At 42.2% G+C, this 27629-nt stretch overlaps 2 protein-coding genes across 2 annotated transcripts in view; one reads left to right on the top strand and one right to left on the bottom strand.

Moving 5' to 3' along the window:
- Window positions 1-27629, top strand: part of UBAC2 (UBA domain containing 2) — a 220097-nt gene that overhangs the window by 16663 nt on the left and 175805 nt on the right. Inside the window, exons 2-4 of the mRNA XM_038759511.1 lie at window positions 10863-10990; window positions 13456-13575; window positions 14252-14358. Of these exons, the coding sequence (XP_038615439.1) occupies window positions 10863-10990; window positions 13456-13575; window positions 14252-14358 (355 nt within the window). The remainder of the gene's footprint in view (window positions 1-10862; window positions 10991-13455; window positions 13576-14251; window positions 14359-27629) is intronic.
- On the bottom strand, window positions 17859-26143 carry GPR18 (G protein-coupled receptor 18). Its single transcript, XM_038759512.1, has 2 exons — window positions 26078-26143; window positions 17859-19399 (listed from the first exon to the last, which is right to left on the bottom strand). The coding sequence occupies exon 2, from the start codon at window positions 19369-19371 to the stop codon at window positions 18382-18384; it is 990 nt and encodes a 329-aa protein (XP_038615440.1). The 5' UTR covers window positions 19372-19399; window positions 26078-26143; the 3' UTR covers window positions 17859-18381.

Raw genomic sequence — 27629 nt, forward strand, 5'->3', positions numbered from 1 at the left:
CCCAGGGTATTTCCCTTGTTTGCCACAGAGGAGAGAATGCTGCCTTCAAAGGGAAATGGGGCCAGAATAAAATCATCTCTTAAGGATGGTAGATTTTTCTCCCTTTTTTTTTCCTCCTCAAGACCTCAGTGAACTTCCGCTCCCATCATGTGATTTACTGTAGTAAATGTCCGATTAAAAATTAAAACAGGAAATGCAACTTGCAAATCGTAACTGAACATTTTATACTGTATACCGGCCCCCAAGCCCGGAAAGTGTGTGCTGAAAGAAAGGAGAAGTGCATGTTTCTAAGCATTAGGATTTGCCAGTGTCAATGAGGATTTTTGTAACGTTAATAACAATTTGAGTAGAAAGCCGTATGTCACCTTGCACTTTGAGCCCTGGGGCTCAAAGGATTTTAGTAGGGATGAGGACTAGGAGGGAACAGGTTTCAAAGAGCTGATAGAGAAGCAGGTGGCCTAATGGAAGGAGCACAAACCTGGGAATCAGAGGACCTGGGTTCTAATCCCGGTTCTGCCACTTAATTGTTGTGTGATCTTGGGGAAGTCACTTCGCTTCTCCGTGCCTCACCTCCTCAGTAAAATGGGGATTAAGCACCTGTTCCCTCTCCCTCTCTACTAGGCCCTTGGACGGCGGGGACTGTGTGGTTCAGTTGAGTTGTATCTTGTCCAGTGCTTGGCATATAGCAAGTGCCTAACAAATCCCACAATTATTATTATTATTATTATTATACCAGGAAGCCGTAGTTGGGGGCTTTTTCAGTCCTGATTGGAAACTCTCTCACGGGTCTTGTCAGAAACTTAGGAAGGGTCATTCAGGGAGTCCAGCTCTGAAAGCTGTGGGGCTGAGCGCTGCCATTACCTATATGGAAAAGTAGTTCACGCACAGTAAAATAGGTATGACTGCCATGGGTGAGGTACCTCCTCAAATCCATTGGTTGCACATGTAGAGGCTGCAGAAACCTAAATCCCAAATTTTCTGTCAGAGGAAACTGGAAAATTGTCATCCTGTCAACTTAGGGATATCGTTCCGTGACTTTGCCTGTCTACTTGTTTTGCTTTGTTTGCTGCCTGTCTCCCCACTTCTAGACTGTGAGCCCCATTGTTGGGTAGGGATTGTTTCTATTTGTTCCCGAATTGTACTCTCCAAGTGCTTAGTACAGTGCTCTGCACACAGTAAGCGCTCAATAAATACAAGCAAATGAATCAAGCAGCATAGCCTGGTGGGCAGAGCATGGTCCTGGGAATCAGAAGGACTTAAATTCTAATCCTGGCTCCACCACTTGTCAGCTGTTTGACCTTGGGCAAGTCACTTCACCTGTCTGGGCCTCGGTTTCCTCATCTGCAAAATGGGGATTCAGACTGAGCCCCACGTGGGACAGGGTCTGTGTCCAACCCGATTAACTTGTATCTACCCCAGTGCTAAGTACCGAGCCCAGAGCATAGTAAGCGTTTTACAAACACCATTATTATTATTATTATTATTATCTATTAAGTTTACCTTTCAGTCAAGTATTTTTGTTTCTGTATTATTTTCTTTTAAGTAATCCAATATATATTGTAAGATTAAAGCGATTTTCCCAACTGACCAGTATTGGAGTTAGATGGGAACTAAAGGTAGCAGGTAAATAAACCCACAGATAATTTGAATAGTGCTAATTGCAGATTTAGAGAATAGCCAATTTTTAGTAGTTCCTAGTTGCCACCAGGCTGTTGAGCAAAGGAGAGGTTTGAGGAAATTGAACTTGTCATGCCCAGCCCTCTTAGGCAATGGGTGGAACCAGTGGATTGGTAGTAAAAACAACAACAATAATAATATTGATGGTTGTGGTGTTTTTTAAGGGCTTTACTATGTGCCAAGCACTGTACTAAGCGCTGGGATAGGTACAAGACAATCAGGCCGGACACAATCCCCCTCCCTCGTGAACCCCTTCAAAGCCTTATTGAAGGCACATCTCCTTAGTCTGGGGCTTTCCATCATCATCAGTCGTATTTATTGAGTGCTTACTGTGTGCAGAGCACTGTACTAAGCGCTAAGACTAAGCCCCTCTATTACTCTTTGCCTGTTCCATTCTGTGTCTCCCTGTCTCGCTCCGTTTGCTCTTCCCACCCGCCCCCACCAGCTTCACAGCACTTATGTATATATCTGTAATTTTATTTATTTGTATAGCTGTTTGTCTCCCGCCCCTAGACTGTGAGCTAGTTGTGGGCAGGGGATGTCACTGTTTATTGTTGTGTTGTACTCTCCCAAGGGCTTAGTACAGTGCTCTGCACATATTAAGCGCTTAATAAATACGATTGAATGAATGAATAAATAGGAAGGAGAACAGTTATTGAATCTCCATGTTACAGATGAGGAACCTGGGGCACAGAGAAGTCAAGTGATTTGCCCAAGGCCACGTGGCAGGCAAGTGAGCCAAGCTGTTGCCCTAAAAACAACCTAATAGAGTTTTGTTTCTAGAAACCAAGTGAGTTTATATTTTGGTCACCTAGAGAGGTCTTTAAAGTCAACCCCAGAAGGTTTTTTGCGGGGGTATCTCTGAAGACAACCAGAGCGTGAGCTCAGTGGTTTATTTGTTCTAGCGGGGCTGCTGCCGGCAAGATGGGGTGAATACTTCAAGTACTACCTGTCCCACTGAAACCTGAGTCTGTAGTGATGCAAAAATTGGTTAAGGGCTATGGGTTGGAGTGGAAGGGAACAATTTTGATTGATTTTGATTTCCTTACAGGAGCAAACATCCTGTAAGGAAAAAAGATATAATTACATCATTGCCTCAGGACGTGGCTGAGTTTGGATTCACAGAATTGCTGTTAACTGGAGGGATTGGGCCCATATATTACAAGTGTGTCTGTTCAGCCTTCACATCATTGTTCAAAACTATCCTTTCCCCTCCATTCAAACTGCTACTTTGTTAATCCAAGCACTTAGCCTATCCCTCTCTTGATAACTATATCAGCCTCCTTGCTGACCTCCCTGCCTCCTGTCTCTCCACTCCATTCCATACTTCACTTTGGTGCCTGAAACGTTTTTCTACCAAAACATTCAGTCCGTGATTTCTCCCTCCTCAAGAACCTCCACTCATTGCCCATCCACCTCTGCATCAAACAGAAACTCCTTACCATTGGCTTTAAAACACTCAATCAGCTTGCCCCTCTCTAACTCATGTCACTACTCTCCTACTACAACCAGCCCGCACACTTTGCTCCTCTTATCCTAGCCTTCCCACAGTATCCCGATTTCATCCGTCTCGCTGCCAGCCTCTCGCCCACGTCCTGCCTCTGTCCCGGAATGCCTTCCCTTTTCATATCCAACACATCATTACTGTACCCCCGCTTCAAAGCCTTAGTGAAGGCACATCCTCTCCAAGAGGTCTTCCCCTAGTAAGCCCTCTTATTCACTTTTCCCACTCCCTTCTGTGTTGTCCTGACTTGTTCCCTTTATTCCCCAACCCCTCAGCACTATGTCCATATCCTTAATTTATTTCTTTACATTAATGTCTCTCTCCCCCTCTAGACTGTAAGCTCGTTGTGGGCATGGATTGGATCTGTTATATTGTTGTGTTACACTCTCCCAAGCGCTTAGTACAGTGCCCTGCAAGCAGTAAGTGCTCAGTGAACACGATGGATTGATTTTTTTTTATCACATTGAAATTTGGGGGGTGAAGTTTCTAGGACTGTATCAAAGTCCTGCAGTGATCTGGACAGTTCAGTTCCCGAAACAAGATGGTAAACATGGTCTAGCAAGCTTTCTGTGGGCCACAGTCACTGCATTAATGGCGTCTATTTCACTCATTATGTAATCATTAGCACCTTAAATTTAGTTGCTTGATTCCTGTAGATTTTATAGTTTAGAGGAATTATCCTTTGACGGACTCAGTTTTGTGGTCCTCCTCCTACCCGTTGTTTGGTAGGGACCGTCTCTATGTGTTGCTGATTTGTACTTCCCAAGCGCTTAATACAGTGCTTTGCACACAGTAAGTGCTCAATAAATGCGATTGAATGAGTGAAATTTACCAACAGAACAAGCAGTTACTTCCTATAGTGGGGCCATAAGGCTTTTATTCACCCTGAGAGAAGCAGTGTGGCTTTATAATAATAATAATGATAATAATGGCATTTATTAAGCGCTTACTATTTGCAGAGCACTGTTCTAAGCGCTGGGGAGGTTACAATGTGATCAGGTTGTCCCACAGGGGGCTCACAGTCTTAATCCCCATTTTACAGATGAGGGAACTGAGGCCCAGAGAAGTTAACTGACTTGCCCAAAGTCACCCAGCTGACAGTTGGCGGAGCCGGGATTTGAACCCATGACCTCTGACTCCAAAGCCCAGGGTCTTTCCACTGAGCCACGCTGCTTCTCTGCTTGTCTGAGCACACCACTTGTCTGCTGTGTGACCACAGGCAAGTCACTTAACTTCTCTGTGCTGTAGTTACAGCAGAATTCAGTGTGGTGAAAAGAAAGAGTCTGGAGCCCCAAAAGCCCTGCCATCAGGGTGGCCCCTTGGACATAAGGACCTGCTCTCAGAGAACCAGTACTCTGTCAATATGACTGCTGTCAATCAATCAGCATGGAAAGAGCAGTCAATCGAATTTATTGAGCGCTTACTGTTTGCAGAGCACTGTACTAAGCGCTTGGGAAGTACAAGTTGGCAACATATAGAGACAGTTCCTACCCAACAGTGGGCTCACAGTCTAAAAGGTGGAGACAGAGAACAAAACCAAACATACTAACAAAATAAAATAAATAGAATAGATATGTACAAGTAAAATAAATAAATAAATAGAGTAATAAATATGTACAGACATATATACATATATACAGGTGCTGGGGGGAAGGGAAGGAGGTAAGATGGGGGGATGGAGAGGGGGACGAGGGGGAGAGGAAGGAAGGGGCTCAGTCTGGGAAGGCCACACACCTGTCTGCCGGTTTCACCTTCACAACATCTCCAAGATCCGCCCTTTTCTCTCCATCCAAACCGCTCCCACGTTAGTACAGTCTCTCATCCTATCCGGACTGGATTATTGCATCCGCCTCCTTTCTGATCTCGCAACCTCCTCTCTGATCTCGCAACCTCCTCTCTCTCCCCCCACTTCAGTCTATACTTCACTCTGCCGCCCAGATTATCTTTGTACAGAAACGTCTCTTACCTCCTTCCCTTCCCCACAGCACCTGTATGTATGTATATATGTTTGTACATATTTATTAATTAATTTATTTATTTTACTTGTACATATCTATTCGATTTATTTTATTTTGTTAGTATGGTTTTGTTCTCTGTCTCCCCCTTTTAGACTGTGAGCCCACTGTTGGGTAGGGACTGTCTCTATATGTTGCCAACTTGTACTTCCCAAGCGCTTAGTACAGTGCTCTGCACACAGTAAGCGCTCAATAAATATGATTGATTGTCACCCCCCCCCCCCCACCCCAAAATCTCCAGTGGTTGCCTATCAAGCTCCGTATCATGCAAAAACTCCTCACTATTGGCTTCAAAGCTCTCCATCACCTCGCCCCCTCCTATCTCACCTCCCTTCTGTCCTTCTTCATCCCAGTCCGCATACTCCGCTCTTCTGGCACTAACCTTCTCAATGGGCCTCGTTCTCGCCTGTCATCATCATCATCATCATCATCAATCGTATTTATTGAGCGCTTACTATGTGCAGAGCACTGTACTAAGCGCTTGGGAAGTACAAATTGGCAACATATAGAGACAGTCCCTACCCAACAGTGGGCTCACAGTCTAAAAGGCCTGTCCCGCCGTCGACACCCGGCCCACGTCCTACCTCTGGCCTGGAATGTTCTCCCTCCTCAAATCCACCAAGCAATCACACTTCCTCCCTTCAAAGCCCTACTGAAGGCTCATCTCCTCCAGGAGGTCTTCCCAGACTGAGCCCCCATTTTCCTCAGCTCCACCTCCCCCCAACTCGCTCCTTTTGCTCTAACTTCCTCCCTGCCCAACCTGTGTCCAACCTGATTTGCTTGTATCCACCCCAGAGCTTAGAACAGTGCCTGGCACATAGTAAGCGCTTAATAAATACCATTTTTTTTTAATAACCAGGTCAGATCACGTCTCCTAGCTCCCCACAGCACTTATGTACATGTCATACCTTTACACTCCACTATTTCCCTGTATGCAGTTTATTGTAATATCTGTCTCCTGCTGTGATGGTAAACTCCTCATGAGAAGGAATCACATTTCCTGCCTAAAACAAGCTTACAGTCTAGAGGACAAGTACAGTGCTAAGTGCTTAGTACAGTGCTTTAAACACAGTAAGAGCTCAATAAATACTACTAAATGAATGAAAGTGTGGGGAAGCTTACTTGGCTGGCATGTGGATGCATAATGCATGTGTTTTTTAATATCTTAAATTTGTTCATAATACCTTTACCTGATGAGGAAGGTTTAAAACCATTTTTTAGTATGTTTCAATTCAGATTTTAAAACCACACCTAGAGGAAATGGTGCTGGGCTATTTTTGTGTACTTCACTAAGTTTAAAAAAAAAACAAAAAGACAAACCACAGTGATAGCCCTGCTGTAGAAGTGATGATCACCCAATAGAAATTAATTTGAATAACAGTCACTGCAGCCCCTTATACACTTTTTCAGTGTCACCGTGAGGATTAAAAGCTTCGCTTTGCCCAAGTAAGAATTTTAAGTTTAGATCTCCCAGTGTTTGTTAAGATTGGAAAAACCAGAACAGATAGTGTGGCAGTCTCAGGAGTTGGTTTTCCACTAGTAGGGTTTGGGATTTAAAGCAGCCTATTTAAAATAATAATTTCTAAGGCGTGATAGTCCAAGCTGTTTCCAAAGTAACAGTTAGTGCTAAGTTGATTCTTCTTAATCAATTGTGTCTTCATCTTCAGAGCTACACATGGATTTTGAGCCTGTGAAAATGACTCTGTGACCTTGATAGTCACCCTACCCCAACTCCACAGCACTTATGTACATATCTTTAATTTATCTGTAATGTATTTATTTATCTATTTACTTATTTATATCAGTGTCTATCTCCCCACGCCCCCCCAGACTGTGAGCTCATTGTGGGCAGGAGTGTGTCTGTTGTTATATTGTACTTTTCCAAGTGCTTCTTACAGTGCTTTGCACACAGTAAGCGCTCAATTAATACAATTGAATGAATCAGTGAATCATTAAATTATATATTATTGCTTATCCCTCTAGATTCTAAGCTCATTATGGGCAGGGAATGTGTCTGCTAATTCTGTTGTATTCATTCATTCATTCAGTTGTATTCATTCATTCAATCGTATTTATTGAGCGCTTACCGTATGCAGAGCACTGTACTAAGAGCTTGGGAAGTACAGGTTGGCAACATATAGAGACGGTCCCTACCCAACAACGGGCTCACAGTCTAGAAGGGGGAGACAGACAACAAAACGAAACATGTAGACAGGTGTCAAAACCGTCAGAATAAATAGAATTATACCTATATGCACATCATTAATAAAACAGAGTAGTAAATATGTACAAGTAAAATAGAGTAATAAATCTCTACAGATTTGTACAAGGGCTGTGGGGAGGGGAAGGAGGTAGGACAGAGGGGGGATGGGGAGGAGGAGAAGAGGAAAAAGGGGGCTTAGTCTGGGAAGGCCTCGTGGAGGAGGTGAGCTCTCAGTAGGCTTTGAAGGGAGGAAGAGAGCTAGTTTGGCGGATGTGTGGAGGGAGGGAATCCAGGCCAGGGGGAGGACGTGGGCAGTGGGACAGGTAAGAATGAGGCACAGTGAGGAGGTTAGCAGCAGAGGAGCGGAGGATGTGGGCTGGGCTGCAGAAGGAGAGAAGGGAGGTGAGGTAGAAGGGGCCGAGGTGATGGACAGCCTTGAAGCCGAGAGTGAGGAGTCTTTGCTTGATTCGTAGGTTGACAGGGAAGCACTGGAGATTTTTGAGGAGGGGAGTGACATGCCCAGAGCGTTTCTGTACGAAGATAATCTGGACAGCAGAGTGACGTATAAAATGAAGCGGGGAGAGACAGGAGGATGGGAGATCAGAGAGGAGGCTGATGCAGTAATCCAGATGGGATAGGATGAGAGATTGAACCAGCAAGGTAGCGGTTTGGATGGAGAGGAAAGGGTGGGTCTTGGCGATGTTGTGGAGGTGAAACCAGCAGGTTTTGGTGACGGAGGTTTTGCATTGAACTCTCCCAATCACTTATTACAGTGCTGTGCGCATAGTAAGCACTCAGTAAATACAGTTGATTGATATGAAAGAGAGAAAGCTCAACCCCTCCGCCCCCCCCCCCCCCCCCCTTTTAGACTGTGAGCCCACTGCTGGGTAGGGACTGTCTCTATATGTTGCCAACTTGTACTTCCCAAGCGCTTAGTACAGTGCTCTGCACACAGTAAGCGCTCAATAAATACGATTGATGATGATGATAAAGGTCAAAAAGTGCTAACCTGGGGAAGGTTTTTTGGTCGTACACATAGGCTTCTGAAACAAAATCACCTACTCATTTTTTCACCTGAAGCAAGAGGCAATTAAAATCTGATGCCATTCCATTTGCCAAGTGCATTGTTGTGATCTCATTCATTCATTCAGTTGTATTTATTGAGCACTTACTATGTGCAAAGCACTGAGCTAAGCGCTCGGGAGAGTACAGTACAACAGCAGACACATTCCCTGCCCACAGTGAGCTCTGACAATCAGGGCTGCCAGGATCTGAAAATGTCATTTAATTAGGTTAACAGGACCAAGTAAATAGCCAGACCTGCAATGTGGAAGGCACAACTTACCCTTAAATTAGTAGCCTGTGTAACACTTCTTGAATATTGGTGTCACCTGCACTGTTATGCCCAGGCATTAAGAGGAAGTGGGCATCTAAGAATTTGAATTCTTTCTCTGGTGAAATAACTGAAGGGTTCGTGCCATATTTGGGATGAAACTGAGAAAAGCATCTACATGGAGATACTCTCTACTCACTTTTAAAGCATAGGACAGCATTCTCACTGCTTTGTCTACTCACAGTCATGTAGAGACCGTGAAGAATCACAAAAATATTGCACGCACCACACAAACTTCCACGAGGGCCTAAATATCTCCCAGTGTCCAACATGCACTCATCATTCCTGGAGGTTCTGTTGTGTGCTTGTGTGAAAGTCAAGTCTCACGGAGTAATTCTATTTATGGTGCTATTTATTACGAGCAGCAGCGTGGCTCAGTGAAAGGAGCACGGGCTTTGGAGTCCGAGGTCAGGGGTTCAAATCCCACCTCTGCCACTTGTCAGCTGTGTGACTTTGGGCAAGTCACGTAACTTCTCTGTGCCTCCGTTACCTCATCTGTAAAATGGGGATGAAGACTGTGAGCCCCCCGTGGGACAACCTGATCACCCTGTAATCTCCCCAGCGCTTCAAACAGAGCTTCGCACATAGTAAGCGCTTAATAAATGCCATCATTATTGTTATTAGTGTTATTCTGGTGCTGTAATCCTGATAGCTGGTTCACATTATGAGCTGGTGGATGAAGGGGAAGAAAGGTTTACTGACAGACACGTTGTCATTCTTCAGGTCCTGCTTGACCAGGAGAAGCCTCGAAAGTACTCCAAGTCTTTTGACTTTGGTCTTTATTTTTTTAATGGTATTTGTTAAGCGCTTTCTGTGTGCCAGTTACTCTACTAAGCGCTGGGATAGATACAAGATAATCAGGTTTGACGCAGTCCGTGTCCCAACATGGGGCTCACCGTCTTAATCCCCATTACAGGTGAGGGAAACAAGACACAGAGCAGTTAAGTGATTTGCCCGAGGTCACCAGGATTAGAACCCAGGTCCTTCTGACAGCCAGTCTGTGTTCTAGCCACACTGCTTCTCTCCCATGGTCAAGGAATATATGTGTATGTGCCCTTCTGGTCCTACGCAAACACATCCACCCATACGGAGAAGCACACACGCATGAATTGTGAACTGGCGGATTGGCCAAGTGCGAGGATTTGCATTGCCTGCAGGTCCCATAAATTGCTCCTTATCTGTCCATTACTCTTCAAGTACACCGGATTCATCTGGGAGTAGAAATGCATAAGGCAGTGGGATGCACAAGCCGAACAGCGTGGCTCAGTGGAAAGAGCACGGGCTTTGGAGTCCCAGGTCATGGGTTCAAATCTTGGCTCCGCCACTTGTCAGCTGTGTGACTTTGGACTTCATTGGGCCTCAGTTGCCTCATCTGTAAAATGGGGATTAAGACTGTGAGTCCCCTGTGGGGCAACCTGATCACCTTGTAACCTCCCCAGCGCTTAGAATGGTGCTTTGTGCATAATAAGCGCTTGATAAATGCCATTATTATTATAATGTCCATGATGTATTCATGGATGAATGAATCAGAAACAGCATGGATTAGTGTCTAGAGCACAGGCCTGGGAGTTAGAAGGACCTTTGTAGTGAGAGAAGTGTTTTTTTGTAGTATAGGGGATTTACCTTTCTGACTTCTCAATATTAAGAAATATTATCTGGAGCTTCCTTTTACAGAGAGATAATCTCGTTAATTTTTAGACAGGCACCCTGCTATGTTTCATCACTAACTCTGTTATATTGTACTTTCTCTCAAGTGCTTATTACAGTGCTCTGCACACAGTAAGTACTCAATAAATGCCATCGATCGAGGGACTGGGAAGGTGAATTTTTCTTGACTCCTAAGATTAATAGATCTTTCACAGGTGTAGTGGGGTGGGGTTTTAGGGTGTTGGAGTAGAAAATTGATATTGAGGGTGGTGTTGGGACCTGACTTAATTAGAAAGAAATGCTGTAATTTCATTCTATAAGGAAAATAAAGTGTAGCTACAAGAAATACGTTAGCCACTAACTCGATTTTCAGATGTCAAGAAAAATGATGCTGATAGATGGTTTTGTTTTTCTCTCCTAAAGATAAGGCACCTTTGTCGAAGAGCCTCCTGTTAGTTCCAAGTGCCCTGTCCATTTTATTGACACTGCTCCTTCAACATTACCAGAAGTACTTCGTTTATAATCTACGTGCTGTAAAGGATGATTTTCAGGTAAGTACTTTGCTGCACTTTTCAAGAGGGAATGTGTGAAGGAGGGCAAAATAATGAAGAAGTGGGGCTGGGCCATGAATTTGCAATTTGTTCAGGGCTCTGGGGCTTCCTCCTTTATGGTACCAAGATTATTTGGGATCTAATAGCTTGCTATTTGCAGTTTTTCAATTAGACACGGTCCATAGAAACAGCCTACATGAGCAGGTATCACAGTATTGTCCCAGTTACCTACTATTAGCAAATCATTTTTCAAGGGAAGTGACTGATGTTGTCTAGAAAATTAGTACAGTGCCTGGCACATAGTAAGCGCTTAACAAATACCATTATTATTATTATTAGGAAATAAATGTAGCACATTTACCGTATCGGGATCATATTTTCAGGTGAGGAATTTGCCAGAAAAAATTAAGCTTATAAAAATAGACCTCCTGCCGGTAACACAGGCTCAACCTCATTGTAAAGAATTATTGCTCATATTTAATGATAATGAAAAGGTCATGTTGTAATGTCTTTGTTTCCTTGGGTTTTAAGGAAGGTCTCCCTATGGGCCAACCTTATTATCAAGATTTCCTGTGTATTACTGCATTGGCTTGGTGGAGTTAATTTGTAGGCTGTCTGTCTCCGCCTCTGCTCACTGTGGGCACAGAATGTGTCGTTTATTGTTATATTGTACTCTCCCAAGCGCTTAGTACAGTGCTGTGCACACAGTAAATGCTCAATAAATACAGTTGAAAGACTGAATTAATAAATATTAAGGCTGATGGGAGATGGGAGGAAAATCCGACTTGCTTGTATCCACCCCAGCGCTTAGTACAGTGCCTAGCACATAGTAAGCACTTAACAAGTACCACAATTATTATTATTATCATCATTATTCAAATTGATCTCAATTGTACATGGACACAAATGCCTTTTCAGACCCTAAAATTTGTTTAAAAAAAGCTGCTGTAAGCAATGATATCAAGAAAGAATGTTCAGAAGTTACTGATTCCCAAAGCAAATTCTGTAAATAGAAGTAATTGTTGCAGTGACCTTTTTAAATTTGGCTTAGTGAGAAATATGGAACTGAAGAAATGTGGTACTTGAGCTAAAGACAGCATATTTCTGTTTCAATTGTCAGTAGTCTTCCCCTTTGATACAGGGAAGTGAGGGGAATGAGAATGGATCAAACACCATCTTGTATCAATTTGGAAGTACCAAGAAAAAAAACCTCTTGCTGCAATAAGCAAAAGGGAACTATGTGGATTCTGACATCTCTTGAAAAGGTCACATAGATGTGGTCAGTGAAACCGGCTCACAAGATATTCCTTCAATGATAGATTCTGATGGATGGAGTAAAGTAGTATTCACTTCAGTCGTATTTATTGAGCACTTACTGTGTGCAGAGCACTGTACTAAATGCTTGGAAAGTACGATTCAGCAATAAAGAGAGACAATCCCTGCCCACACTGGGCTTAATGGGACTCTGTTCTAATCTAAAGTGGCTTTGTATGAGTTTGCAAATCACCTCCTTTGGGAACCACAAGAATTGGGGCATTTTCTTAATGTTCTACCAAGAAGAAACGGTGCATTCCATTTCATTTGTCCCTCCTTGTTTGCCAATCTTTCTGCTTACCATCCGTCACCAACTTCATTTGCTTTCAATATTATTTTTGTGACAAGCCCAACACTGAAGTGCCTGTAGACGAATATTGAAGGAGATTTTTAGATTTTCATTAGCTTCCTTATTTAAGCCGTCATTCTGGTAAATTGCATAGGAAGTATGTTCTTGGACTTTGTAGTCCTAAATGATAACCGCTTAGGTACAACTTAGTTCAGCAATAAAGGAAAATCGTTTTCCAAAACTTTGTTTCATATTTGATGAAATCATTTCACTTTTTCTCCTCCCAGAGCCAGGAATGTTGGGTGGAGTTTGATGTAGTGTGTGTTAGCTCTGAGAATTACCAAAAAAATAAAATGCCCCCTACCAAAAAAAAAAAAAAAAATTTAACTTGCATCTTAGTGCTTCCTGAAAGGAGATGGTTTATCTGAAACAATTGTCCCTGTAGCTTAGGGAGCAGAAATGTGAGTTGAATCTTATATTTTACTGTATTGATTTGCTATTAGTTGTCGAGAATATGGGCTATCTAAGTTCCAAGTAACCAGTTTATTTAAGGAAACTGAAGAAACTGAACTATCCTGGTTCTTTTCTTATGCCTGGCTCAATGGAAAGAGCACGGGCTTGGCAGTCAGAGGTCATGGGCTCTAATCCCGGCCCTGCCACTTGTCAGCCATGTGACTTTGGGCAAGTCACTTATCTTCTCTGAGCCTCAGTTACCTCATCAGTAAAATGGGGATTAAGACTGTGAGCCCCACTTGGGACAACCTGATTACCTTGTATCTTCCCCAGCACTTTGAACAGTGCTTTGCACATAGTAAGTGCTTAACAAATACCACCATTATTATTATTATTATTCTCTTTGTAGATATGGAGATTGATAAGTGGAAGAATCATTTGTCTTGATTTGAAGGACACATTCTGCAGCAGCCTGCTCATTTATAACTTTCGGATATTTGAAAGAAGATACGGCAGCAGAAAATTTGCAGTAAGCTTGTCGTTTATATTGACTCTTGGCTTGATTATGTATTACAGAAATTATGTCTGTTTAATTTTCCATGGAATAGTTTCTCTAGTATGATTACAATCACATTTTTGATGTGACTCTTGAAGGTGATGTTTTAGAATGCAGGTTAAAGATAACATAAAGGAACAAGGGTTTTTTTCTAAGCCAGGTACTTAAATAGTTGAACAGCTTTTTGACTGCAGCAAATATAATTAAAGCTGTCTTACTGATTCTTGAATTTAAGTGGAGAGAGTCTCATCTAGTCTAGTTATCTTGTCTTATCATCTCTAGACTGTAAGCTCGTTTTGGGCAGGGAAACTCTGTTATATTGTTATATTCCGTTCTCCCAACTGCTTCCTATAGCGCTCTGCACACAGTAAGCACTTAATAAATACAGTTGACTGACAGGCCGACTAGTTGTTAGTTTTTTTTTTTATGTTAGATGGCTGTTCAGGTTGACATAATATAAATAGATACGTGATCTCAACGCATTTAGAAACTATACTTACCCAAGACATTTGCCATGTGCCAAAAGTCTGCATAGTCTATTTTAATAGGAAAAAAAAAGTTGGACGTTTGAAAGTATACCTAAATTAGATCCAGACAAACTTACTAGTTCATGTTTTTGAAATTCTCTCATTTTCTTCTGCCTCTCCAGTCCTTTTTATTGGGTTCCTGGATTCTGTCAGCCTTGTTTGACTTGATCCTCGCAGAAGCACTGTACTATTCATTTGGGGTCCCGGCCAGCAGTCTGCCTTCTGGATTGTAAGTGACTCTTCGTGGCTCGGCTCGGTTTAGGGCCGCGTGAATAGGGATGGGTGGAAGGGTTCCTCTGCCCAAGCGTCAAGTGTTAAAAATGATTTGAGCTTTTCGGAGGAAGTAAAATCACGGGATAATGTGTCAAAGTGAAGAATGTTCCTGAATATTGCTCACTTTTTCAATGTTCTCTAAAAATAGAACTGACTGAAAACATTGATTTGCCCCCTCGGTTTTAATCAATCAATCAATCGTATTTATTGAGCGCTTACTGTGTGCTTACTAAGCGCTTGGGAAGTACAAGTTGGCAACATATAGAGACAGTCCCTACCCAGCAGTGGGCTCACAGTCTAAAAGGGGGCTCACCTTTTAAGGGGTACCTGCAGTGAAGTCTGCGGAGCCGTGCCAGGCTTTCTGTTACTTCAAGCTGTTGATCTCTCTGAGGGACTGGGTTCTGCAGTGGGGCCCTCTCCCCTCCCCACAGCACCTGTATATATGTTTGTATGTATTTATTACTCTATTTTATTTGTAAATATTTATTCTATTTATTTTATTTTGTTAATATGTTTTGTTCTCTGTCTCCCCCTTCTAGACTGTGAGCCCGCTGTTGGGTAGGGACCGTCTCTATATGTTGCCAACTTGGACTTCCCAAGCGCTTAGTACAGTGCTCTGCACACAGTAAGCGCTCAATAAGTACGATTGAATGAATGAATGAATGAATGCAGTCCTGAGGGAACCTGAGCAGGATTGCTGGGTGATGCAGGAACCCCTCCCTTCCCCCCCTCCCCAATTTCAGGGCTCAATCCTGCTTTCTGCCAAGAGAAGCATCGTAGCTTAGTGGAGAGAGCACGGGCCCCAGAGTCAAGGGGACCTGGGTTCTAATCCCGGCTCCACCAGTTGCCTGCTGGGTGGCCTTGGGCAAGTCATTTCACTTCTCTGGGCCTCAGTTTCCTCATCTGTAAAATGGATATTAAGACTGGGAGCCCCACGTAGGACAGGGACTGTGTCCAACGCAATTACCTTGTTTCTACCCCGGCCCTTAGTACAATACCTGGCACATAGTAAGTGCTTAGGAAATACAATTATTATTATCATCATCACATTTGGAATAAGAAGAAGCAGGATGTATGTCCTCTTCTACTAAAAAAATCAAAACTCTCCACATTGGCTGGCGTAGTCCCCGATTGCATGGAAAGTTGCCATGTAGAAAACCATTTTGTATCAATCAGTGGTATTTGTCGAGTGCTTCCTTTGTGCAGAGCAGTGTACTAAGCGTTGGGAAGAGTACTGTACAACAGGGATGGTAGACATGCTCCCTGCCCACAACGTTTGTGTATTTTTATTTTTTCTAGATTGGAATTTTCCTTGTGGGTTGAGTTTCTATTGGGGAATTTTCCCCATGAAGTTGTTTTCTATGGGGTTAAATCCCTAAGAATTAGCTTTGAATTTAGAAAACAAAAATGAAAAAAATCCAGTTTTCCTATCCTATGAATGGGAATTTATTCTCTAACACCTGGGGCAGTGGAATGCAGGTCACTGCTCCTTGAGTATGGATTTAATAATAATTATGGTATTTGTTAAGTGCTTAGTTTATGCCAAACAGTGTTCTAATTGCTGGGGTAGATACAAGTTAATCAGGTTGGACACAGTCGCTGTCCCACTTGGGGCTACCAGTCTTAGCCCCCATTTTACAGATGAGGTAATTGAGGTCCAGAGTAGTGAAATGACTTGCCCAAGGCCACCCAGCAGACAAATGGCTGAGCTGGGATTAGAGCCCATGACCTCTGACTCCCAGTCCCATTGTCAGGGAATTATGAGCACCAGTCAGGAACATCACGGAGGGTATCAGAGAAGCATCTTAGAACAGAGCCACCCTATCTTTCATATTCTACAAGTGTTGAAGATTCGGCATGATTTCAGTTTTGAAAACTGACTTCAAAATTCCTGTTCCCATATATCAGGGGTGGGCACCATAAGCCCACCATAGGGCTGCATCTACCGACTCTGTATTATACTGTCCCAAGCACTTAGTACAGTGCTCTGCACACAGTAAGCGCTTAACAAATACCACCGATTGATTGCGTGGTGTACATTCCATTCAGCCACAACTATGTGCTAGAAAGTAAATGATACATAATAGCATCAGTCACAAGGCAGTGTCCACATCCAGTTTGATGGCAAAGTTATAAGTGTGGTAAAGTGTGTGAACGCTACATGAAAGATTCCGTACCCAATAAAAGCCGTAATCATTTGATTGTTAAGTCTTGGGTTCAAATACTTTGTGTGTTGTGCCAACTGATGTGCTAAAAGGCTTTCAGGTTCAAGTCATTGTCCACCCCTGGTGTGCCTGATTTATTGGGAAATAGGCTGAGGTCATTGCTTACCTCTCACGCTACGCTGATGTGTAGCCGGCCTTGAGTTTAGAATGTCTACTGTTAAAAAATGTGCGACCTCGTCCAGTACTTCGGGGGAAACTGAAACTGCAAAGGAAATGTAACACATAATTTATTCAGTTGAGTCCATCAGACTCCAATTCTGGAATCAGAATTATCCTTGAAGTCCCAAGTGTCTTTTGTTTTCACGAAAAATAAGAAGGAAAAGATCCTTAATGGCTCAAAGGCAGTTGTTCGGTACCGAGACATCACTGGCTAGGCTCTGTTATGAACACTGTGGTATTCGGTTAAATTTTCCCATTTAGGTAGTACAGTACAGTAATCCAACCATTGTTTACTCACCTGCATATGATACAGTGGGATCGCAACGCAAAGGGGCAAGTGGCAAGAGAATGGAAGGAGAGAGAGAGATAGTAAATACAGGAACGTGAATGAAATAATGAATGCTTCAATTATTTTAAATTTATCTCTTAGTTTTTTTAAATTCTTTTATGGTACTTGTTGAGTACTTATTATGTACTAGGCGATGGGATAGAGACAAGCTAATAAGATTGGACACAGTCCAAAAGTTTGTGAATTTTTGTTCCAAGGCTGAATTCAGAATTGCAGATTAAATTTAAACAGCATATCTAAATTCTTTTGGTTGTTTTTTTTTGCATGGGAAAGCAATTTTTTGTGGGGCAAATTTAATGACTTGATCTTTTTCCAATAGTTCTAGAAATATGTTCCTATATTGTATACTATGTGGTGTAAGCAGCTTGTACCATAAAAACAGACATGGTTGTATTTTATTCTTGGAAAAAAATATCTACTACCTTCTTGTCCAGAGGAACTTGTATTTCTTGAAAAATATTTTCAGGGCATCCACAAGCCTAATAAAAGTTGGTTGCTTTGTAGTGAGAGAAGTGTTTTTTTGTAGTATAGGGGATTTACCTTTCCGACTTCTCAATATTCAGAAATATTATCTGGGGCTTCCTTTTACAGAGAGATAATCTCGTTAATTTTTAGACAGGCACCCTGCTATGTTTCATCACTGAGGCAGAGGAGTAAACCTATATATATATATATATATGACATATATATATATGTCATGCTTCATTTATAGGGCAGAAATTCAGGTTGGGTGTTATGTGGTTGTCGTCAAACAGAGGGAATCTGGGAGAGAGGCCCCGTAAGAATGAGCCAAGGGCTAGGAAACAAATGTGAAGCAAAGAATTTGTGGTCCAGAGTACAACTCTCCAGCTCACCCAAGCCAGAGCTTGAAAAATCATATCAGCCTCCCAGGCCGGCATTCCCAAGCTTCAATATGGGAAAGGAAAGTGGATTCAAGGTGAACCCTTAGAAATTAAGATTGTCTGCATGAGAAAAACAGATCAGTGGGAACCTCAGGTGGTAGAGATGACGTCTCCTGTCTTTGGTTCCTCTCCACACTTGCCAGGACACCAGAAAGTAGTGAATAGAACATGGTAATTGAAATCACAAGGAAGACTTGGCTTTATTGTAAGATGAAGATAAGTCTTATTTTGAAAGTTTTTCCTCATCGAGGTAATCTTATAATGCGGTGGATTTTATGTACTTCTCACTGGAACATCTTTCAGGCTTCAGTTGTTAAATTCGCTAAAAAAACGTCCGCGGGCTCTTAAATCATTTCACTGTTGATGTTGCTCAGGGACCGTAAACTGGCTGATCGAAAACTCTTCCTGCGCACGCTTCGGAGATAATTACGGTAGAGCATGACACTGATTACTCTAGCTTGGAATTGTTTAGAAACAATGTAATACAGGATAACATCTAAGCACGTGCTGAGGTTCATGAGAAACGTGGTGAAGGCCCCCCATGGATCGAACCTGTTCTCTCCGCCGTGCAGCATTAGGAAAGCAAAACAGATATGGAAGGGCACAAAGCAGACAAGAACTTGCACGATCAAAGTAATGATGATCCGTATGGATTTTTCCTTGGCCTTTGGTTTCAGCTTAGAATTCCTGCCATGGATGAGGCTGTGGATGATGGTGGAGTAGCATCCGATCATGATAAACAGAGGAAGCAGGAAAAAGAAAATGAGCCGAGTGAAGTTGAGCATGTTAATCCTTTTTAAGTGGATGATATCAAGCATTTTCAGACAGGTGCACGGATCTTTGTCCGGATCGTCGTATAAAAAGAGTAATGGAGTTGTGCTTGCCAGAGTCATTATCCAGATTCCGACACAGGCGAGCACAGCCTTGCTTATGTTCTTTAGCTCTTTCGTGTGCTTGGGCTGCACGATGGCCATGTACCGGTCGGCACTGATGAAAGCCAGAAGCCAGAGGGCAATGCTTGGATAGAACACGGTGAGGGCTCCAATAATCCGGCAGAAAACATCTCCAAAAGGCCAGTTTCCCTTCCCATAGTAGATCATGCGAAAGGGTAAGCAGAGGATGAAAACCAAGTCAAGCAGTGCCACGTTCATCATATACACGGTGACCGTCGTCCTCTTCTTCGTCGTGCAGCTGAAGACCCATATGGCGGTGATGTTAACAAACAATCCGATTGTGAAGATGCAGCTGTAGAAGATCAGTGCCGCAATTTTGTATTCCTCTGGATGGGAGTTGTCAGAAAACATAGACTGACTTTGATTGCATTGGCTGGCCATCTTCTTCTTCAAAAAGCATAACTAGAAACTGAAAAACATCAAGGATAGTATGAGGAATGAGATTCATTTAAAATATCTCTAATGAATCTCTTATTTGGAGTATAGTAATGATAATAATAATAATTATGGTATTTGTTAAGCGCTTACTATGTGCCAAACACTGTTCTAAGTGCTGGGGTAGATACAAGGAAATCAGGTTGTCCCACATGGGGCTCGCGGTCTTCATTCCCGTTTTACAGATGAGGGAACTGAGGCACAGAGAAGTTAAATGACTTGCCCAAGGTCACACAGCAGGCAAGCGGTGGAGCTGGGATTAGAACCCAGGTCCTCTTGACTCGCAAGCCCATGCTCTTTTTTTTTGATAGTATTAAGCATTTTACTATGAGCCAGGCATCGTATTAAGCACTGAGGTAATCAGATTGGACACAGTCCGTGTCCCAGATGGGGCTCACAGTCTAAATCCCCATTTTACAGTTGAGGTAACTGAGGTCCAGAGAAGTTAGGTGACTTGCCCAACCTCATATAACAGACAAATAACAGAGGTGGGATTAGAACCCAGGCCCTCTGACGTCTTGGCCCACGCTGTGTCCACTAGGCCACAGTACTTCTCCAGAGTACTTGTAGAGAAGCAGCGTGGCTCGGTGGAAAGAGCCCGGGCTTTGGAGTCAGAAGTCATGGGTTCACATCCCGGCTCTGCCAATTGTCAGCTGGGTGACTTTGGGCAAGTCACTTAACTTCTCTGGGCCTCAGTTCCCTCGTCTGTAAAATGGGGATTAAGACTGTGAGCCCCACGTGGGACAATCTGATTACCTTGTAACCTCCCCAGTGCTTAGAACAGTGCTTTGCACATAGTAAGGGCTTAACAAATACCAAAATTGTTGTTATCATTATTATTAATAAAAGTTTGCCTCCTTGGGAAAACAAAACCCAGTTTCGCTCATGACAGGTGAGGATACTAATCACTCTGCTAAAGAGGAACAGGTGTCAGTCTCCTTTGTGTGATCTTGCTCTGCCTCTCACTTCCTAAACTGTGATTATCCCAGAGGTTCAGTTCTAGGTCTCCTTCTCTTCTCAGTGTACACTAATTCCCTTAGGAGTGTTCCCAAGACTTCCGTTACCACCTCTATCCTGTTATCTCCCAAATCTACCTCTCTGTGTCTGACCTCTCTCCTCCCCTGAAGACTTCTTCTTCTTCTTGAAGATTTCTTCCTGCCTTTTTATACGTAGCATGGCCTAGTGGGAAAAGCACAGATCTGGGAGTAAGTGGACCTGGGTTTTAATTTCAGCTTCACCTCTTGTCTGCTGTGTGGCACTGGGCAAGTCACTTAACTTCACTGGGCTTCAGTTACCTCATCTGTAAAATGGGGGTTAAGACTGTGAGCCCCATGTGGGACATGGACTTTGCCCAATCTGATTATCTTGTATCTACCCCAGCGCTCAGTCTAGTGTCCGGCACATAGCAAATGCTTAACAAATGCCATAAAAAAAGGATGTCCTGCTGATACTGAAAGCTCAAAGTGTCCAAAGCTGAACTTATTCTTTCTTCTAAATCCTCTCCTCTGTTTAACTTCCTTGTCACAGTTGATGATACCACTATCCTCCCTGGCACTCTGGCCCGTTTTAATGGCATTTTACTTGGCTCCTCCCACTCTTTGGCCCAAAGCCCTGTCAGTTCTTCCTCCACAACATTTCTAGAATATGCTCTTTCCTCTTTATTTCTGCTGCCACTCTGCTGGGCTGGACATTTGTCATATCCTATTTATTATACCATAAATAGCATATCATCTCATATTTGTCACATCAGCTTCCTGTTGACCTTCTTGCCTTTAGTCTTTTCCTTCTCTAGTCCATACTTCACTTCTCTCCCCATCTTCAAAGGCCTTTGGAAATCATATATCCTCCCGGAGGTATTCCCTGATTAATCTCCCATTTCCCCATCCTATTTATCCTCCTTTTCCCCTTGTGCCTCTCAGCACTTGTGTGCCACTCAGGCAACCCCTGAGGTATTTATATTTTTATCTCTATACTCTTAGTACTTCCTCCTGTCTGATTTATTTTACTGCCTGTCTCCCCGCACTAGATTGTAATCTCCTTGAGATAGGGCTCATGTCTGCTAATTCATTCATTCAGTCATTTATTGAGTGCTTTCCATGTTCAGAGCACTGTACAAAGTGCTTGGAAAGTACGATTCGGCAACAAACAGAGTCAATCCTTACCCAATAACAGGCTAACAGTCTAGAGCTGTACTGTACTCTCTCAAGTTTATTCGTTGTGTTTTGCACACAGTAAGCACTCAAACATCACTGATTTATCATTTTGAATGAAAGGTTTTCCCACTCGAAAAATATAATTTGAGCACTTATTAATATATGCTAAATATGTAACCTTCATTAAATCATCATTATGTTTCATCAACTTTCATGTTCCTAAAGGATTCCTGCTAGCACGTGATGAACTGGTTAAAATGGTTGCAACCTGGATGATAGCTTTTTAATAGAAATTTTCCCATCCTCCAATGTTGTGACATTAAGCAGCAAGAATGATTACTCTGGGTTATTTTAATTCTATGTAAATGAAAATAGACTTGCAAATAATAAAGGAAACACAAAAATCAGTGCTCTGGGCAAAGTATTCAGTAAATACCACTCACTGATTGCTGATTAAAGTTAGATTTGTCCTACATAGATATCGGACACTAAACTTGAATTTTCCATAGGCAATTCTTTTCAAAATCACCCCTTGCCTCCCACAGTGTTGAGTGGTCTGTTATAAAGCGGTTTCCTCTCCAAACCCTAGCAGACAAGAACCTTTTACTCTGGTGACAGGATACAAGGCTAAACTGCTCACTGAGGAAGGGAAATGGAGGGTGCTAAGAAGAGTTCCCTTACAGTTTTGAAATGAAGGTCTTGATGACCTCATAATAATAATAATAATAATAATAATAATAATAATAATAATGGCATTTATTAAGCACTTACTACGTGCAAAGCACTGTTCTAAGCACTGGGGAGGTTAGTATTACAGGCAGATACAGAGCACGTCTTCCCCAGTTCCAGTTCTCCAATTAGAAACACCATGGTCCAGTGGTTAGAGCTCAGATCTGGGATCAGAAGGACCTGGGTTGTAATCCCAGCTCTGCCAGTTGTCTGCTGTATGACCTTGAGCAAGTCACTTCACTTCTCTGGGCTCCAGTTGCTTCATCTGTAAAATGTGGATTAAAACTGGGAGCCCCATGTGGAACACGGACTGTTCCATGATGAGCTTGTATCTATTCTGGTGCTTAATATAGTGACTGGCATCTAGTAAGCACTTAACTGGTACAACTTGTTGTACAAGTTGTGCAAGTACAACTTGTACTTCCCAAGCACTTAGTACAGTGCTCTGCACACAGTAAGCGCTCAGTAAATACAATTGATTGATGATGATGACTTAACAAATACCGTTTTTAAAAAACTGAACAATTTTGAGATTATGATGCTTAAAATGATTTGCATTTTGAGGACGAACTGTACATTTGGTGTTTTAGAATCATTGTGGGATTGGACCTGCACTACAAATAAGCTCAGAGAAATCAACACTGATGAAAAGCAAGCAATGTAAAAGTCCCTCTATCAAAACTAGCAGATTCCTGGCCATATGTGAGCAGAATATACGGTGCTTTGGTTGATGGATATGTGAAATCTAAAGGATTGGTCATTAAGAACCAGTAAATGCTGTCGGTCAACCAGATCTTAGCCCTAAATGTTTATCATTCATGGTACAGCACTAAGAGCATGTGACTTAAAAATGGAACGAGAGGGCATCCTCCTGAAATCATGTGCTAAAGAAAATGTCTTCCTTAACTTCATTTCTACTCCGAGAAGATGATCATGCAGATGTTTAGCTGTGCTATCACCCTGTGCTAGCATTTTGTGATAAATGGTAAAGTACTGGTAGATAAAATTAGATGGTCCAAATTGATCAATATCCTATATTATAATAATAATAATTATAGTCTTTAAGTGCTTACTGTGTGTCAAGAACTGTGGTAGGTATAAACTGATTAGGTGGGACATAATTTTCATTCATTCATTCAATCGTATTTATTGAGCGCTTACTGTGGTGCAGAGCATTGTACTAAACGCTTGGGAAGTACAAATTGGGAACATGTAGGGATGGTCCCTATCCAACAACGGGCTCACAGTGCAGAAGGGGGAGGCAGACAACAAAGCAAAACAAGTGTTTTGGGCTCACAGTCTAAATAGGAAAATGAAGAGGTAATGAATTCCCATTTTACAGAAGAGGAAACCTGAGGCCCAGAGAAGTAGTGACCCAGGAGGCAAGTGATAGAGCTGTGATTAGAACCCAGGTCCTCTGCTTGCCAGGCCCGTGTTCTTTCCACTGGACCACATACTTCACTAGCTCCCAGTCCTGGAGCTAGAGATGGGGAGGTGTTTTGATCCCCATTGTACAGCTGGAGGCACAGAGTGGGGAAATCACTCTTCCAAGGTGACACACAGTTGAGGAGAGAACAGGAGCTAGAAACCAAGTCTCCTACCTTAAATCGCAGTGGTCTGCCACTTAGCAGAAGACATCCCTGTGACATACTGTTTTCCAATCAAGAAAAGAATAGTGCAGACAGATGTGGAGCTACCAACTTGTACCGGAGAAAGGACAGAATGAAAGAAGGGATACAGCTTGAAGACATGAACCAGGGGGATGGCTTGGGAGTGACAGTCTGACTTTGAAGATCTAGTGGGTCAGGAAGATCCGACTGTAGGTCTTTTTAGCCCTGTTTGAAAGCCCTCACACCTTGGTCGAGACCTGAAGGGAGCGAGAGAGTGGGCGTCCAGACCACAGGCCTTAAAGGTGGAAAATAGCTTCACTCTCACACTTCACCCTCACAGATGGAAATCCAAGGGAGCAAGAGTTTCCCCCCTCCGAGCCCCCAGCTCCCTCCAAAGCTCCACTGTGGGCAGACCTACAACCTGGCCTTAATTTACCATTGCCCAACTCAGTCACACAATGTAGAAAAATCTACAGCAGCTTTCAGAATTTGTGGGATGAGCAAGACAACCAGGATTGCTTTGGGGCAGGAAGAGATCAGAGATACTGATTATGACATGGAGCTCAGTGTTTTTCTCTTTTCTTTTGGTAGATGTAATTCTAGGTCTGGCAGTAATTTCAGTGAAACAGTTACCATTTAGGTAGTAAATATTTTCTGAGTTTGATAAGATCATGAACCTCTGAGATCAGCGTGAGTAAGGTTGGAAGGTTAATAAAAAGTGAAAATTCCAACAAATTCTGCCAAGCGTGGTCACTAACGTTGAGCAGTTTCTGAGAACTTAAACCATTGTGTAGAATTACGGCTGGCAAAATAGCACAATGCTTGAGTTAAAGACGTTTAATGGGAAACTTGGAAAGAAATACTCTACCTCAGGTTCTACCTGACCTCTAGCATTGGTCTGATTGTCTTGAGGATTCGCTTCAACTCTGTCCTATGGGTTTATAAGTAAATCACTTTAAAAAAAATACAGTGGCTTCTCTAGCCACTAGATACATTTCACACCGTTTGTTAACATTTACAGACTAGAAGCCCATAAATCTATAGACTTTTCAAAAAGTGTTGACACTTTAAATACATTCCATTAATATTGAAATGGACTTTATTTTCACATCAGCTCAAATTGTGATTTGTGAGACTCCTGTTTTCTGTATTTTGCGAATTGCAGATAACAGTAATAATAAAATGATGGCATTTATAAGTGCTTACTATGTGCAAAGCACCGTTCTAAGCGCTGGGGAGGTTACAAGGTGATGATCAGGTTGTCCCACGGGGGTGCTCACAGTCTTAATCCCCATTTTACAGATGAGGTAACTGAGGCACAGAGAAGCTGATAATTGGCGGAGCCGGGATTTGAGCCCACGACCTCTGACTCCAAAGCCCGTGCTTTTTCCACTGAGCCATGCTGCTTCCGGCAGTAATAATAATGATGATAATGATAACATTGATGATAATAATAATAATACTGGCATTTAAGTGCTTCCTCTGTGCCAACCACTGTACTAAGTCCTGCGTAGAGACAAGATAATCAGGTCCGACACAGTCGCTGCCTCACATTCTGAGTTGAAAGAGCAGGTATTTAATCCCCATTTTACAGATTTTACAAGTGAAACACAGAGCAGTTGACTGACTTGCTCATGGTCACACAGCAGGCAAGTGGCAGAGCTGTGATTAGAAGCCTGTGTCTATCAGGCTGTTACTTCTCCACTAGGCCACACTGCTTCAGTTCAATAAGGAGTTTGAAGTAAAGCAACTCTGGTCCATCAATTAAAGAATTCAGAATACTTTCTTCTTGTTGCCAATTTGTACTTCCCAAGCGCTTAGTACAGTACTCTGCACATAGTAAGCTCTCAATAAATACGATTGATGATGATGATGATGATGTAGCTAGGAATTAAAGTTTTCCCTGCCCACCTCAATTTTACAACCCAGTTTTTCATCTTCATTTGGAATTGTCAATATCTCTTCAACAAGTAGAAGCTTGTTAGTGATTAAAGTATATGCATGTATTTACATATAAAATAACATGTAGATGCATTTTAGAGCCTTAAAATAGGTACACCAGGGTCAGTAGAATGTCACGGCAATCTTCAGCATTTTTCAAGTTACTCATTTTGTCAATTCTTATTAAAAGCTGTAGTGAGTTGGTCAAATATACCTTACCTTCTCTCCTTTCAGAAATTATTCCAGGGACGTACATTTTGGGAGTATATTCAGCTCTGTTAACGATAAACCATTCTCCAACTGTTTGTTTTAGCCGGTGCTAAAACAGCTCTTCACTCCTTCAGTGTTAAAGTGAGGAAATGATTATTACATCTTACTTCTGGTTTCTCTCCCTAGTTTAAAAAAAAATTTCTCATGCACGAGGTGCAGGGCTGTACGTCTTATTTGGCTTAGTTGTCACTAGCATTTCCACCCTCTCTCCGGAAATGTTCTTTGAAATAAGGTTCCTTGTGTTCAAGACTTTATTCTGGATGTGGTTTTCATCGCTTCTATTGTAAATGTCATACTTAACCCAGACCCACCTAGCTAATTGATGGTTAGTAGCCAAATACAAGTACTAAGCGTGAAAAGTGAAAGAAAATTTGAGTGAATGTGTTTTCTGAAAAGTAAAAGATAGGCCTCTTTAAATGTACAACTTATACTGTAGCTGATAATTTGATTAGTGAAATACAGTTTTTAAAAAAATCAAAGTGCTCCTGCATCACTTCCTAAAATCTCAGGGGAAAAACAGCAGGCTGGTCAGAGTAAAATGCAGATAGCAAAAAAGAAAGTTATCTGGAGTTAATTCTATGAGATTTACAATTGGAATCAAAATAGGGAAATATTTTGGTAGAGATCTAAAATTAACTCTTATTTTGCTTTCCTTTATAAATAAAAACGGAAAACCAACATTGCAAATATTTTTAGGAAACACTCATGAAATTTGTATGCCTTCTTCTTACTTTATTCCTTGGTTGGCTTTGTTGCATAAGCATTGAAAACCACCCTCGAACAACTTCCTTCTTTCTCCACTTTGCATCTGCTGATTTACCCCTCCCCTCTATTCTAACTTTTTCTTCTGGGCCTAAATACTGGAAGACTAAGGGTAGATAGATCGTCCCTGTCCTGTGGATGGTTTTTCTTTTTTAGGAAAAAAAAAAAACCCTGTCTTCGCTGAAAGATATAAACAAGAGCGGAAAAGGGTTTGAGGAGGAATTCTTTACAGTACATGCTCCATACTGTATGTACAATGCATACTCCATACATGATATCCAGAAATAGGAGAGGAGATTGGTGGGAAGGGAAGTCTGGGCTCAGAATGAAAGTTTTCACTCACTTTTTTTGCCCAAGATGATTTTGTTTCCTTATAGAATGGGAACCATTGGTTTTCATTTGTTTTTCCTTTTATTTACATTTTTAAAAAGTTTAGTGGTATTTGGCAAGCGCTTGCTAGATGCCAGGCATGATGTATGTGCCAGTCACCGTACTAAACGCTGTAATAGCAATTCAGTTAACATTCATATTTTCTTAATCTCACACCTCTTTCTTGTTTTAGTGGCAGACATTTTTTGATTTTATTACAGACAGTTCTAATTCATAGTCTCTCTCTCTCTCTCTCTTTCTCTCTCTCTCTCTCTCTCTCTCTCCAGAATCAATGGTATTTATTGAGCATTTGCTGTATGCAGAACATGGGAGAGCACAGTATAGTCGAGTTGGTAGAAATGTCCCCTGC

The sequence above is a fragment of the Tachyglossus aculeatus genome, chromosome 17 (genome assembly GCF_015852505.1).
Source record: "Tachyglossus aculeatus isolate mTacAcu1 chromosome 17, mTacAcu1.pri, whole genome shotgun sequence".
Lineage (NCBI taxonomy): Eukaryota > Metazoa > Chordata > Mammalia > Monotremata > Tachyglossidae > Tachyglossus > Tachyglossus aculeatus.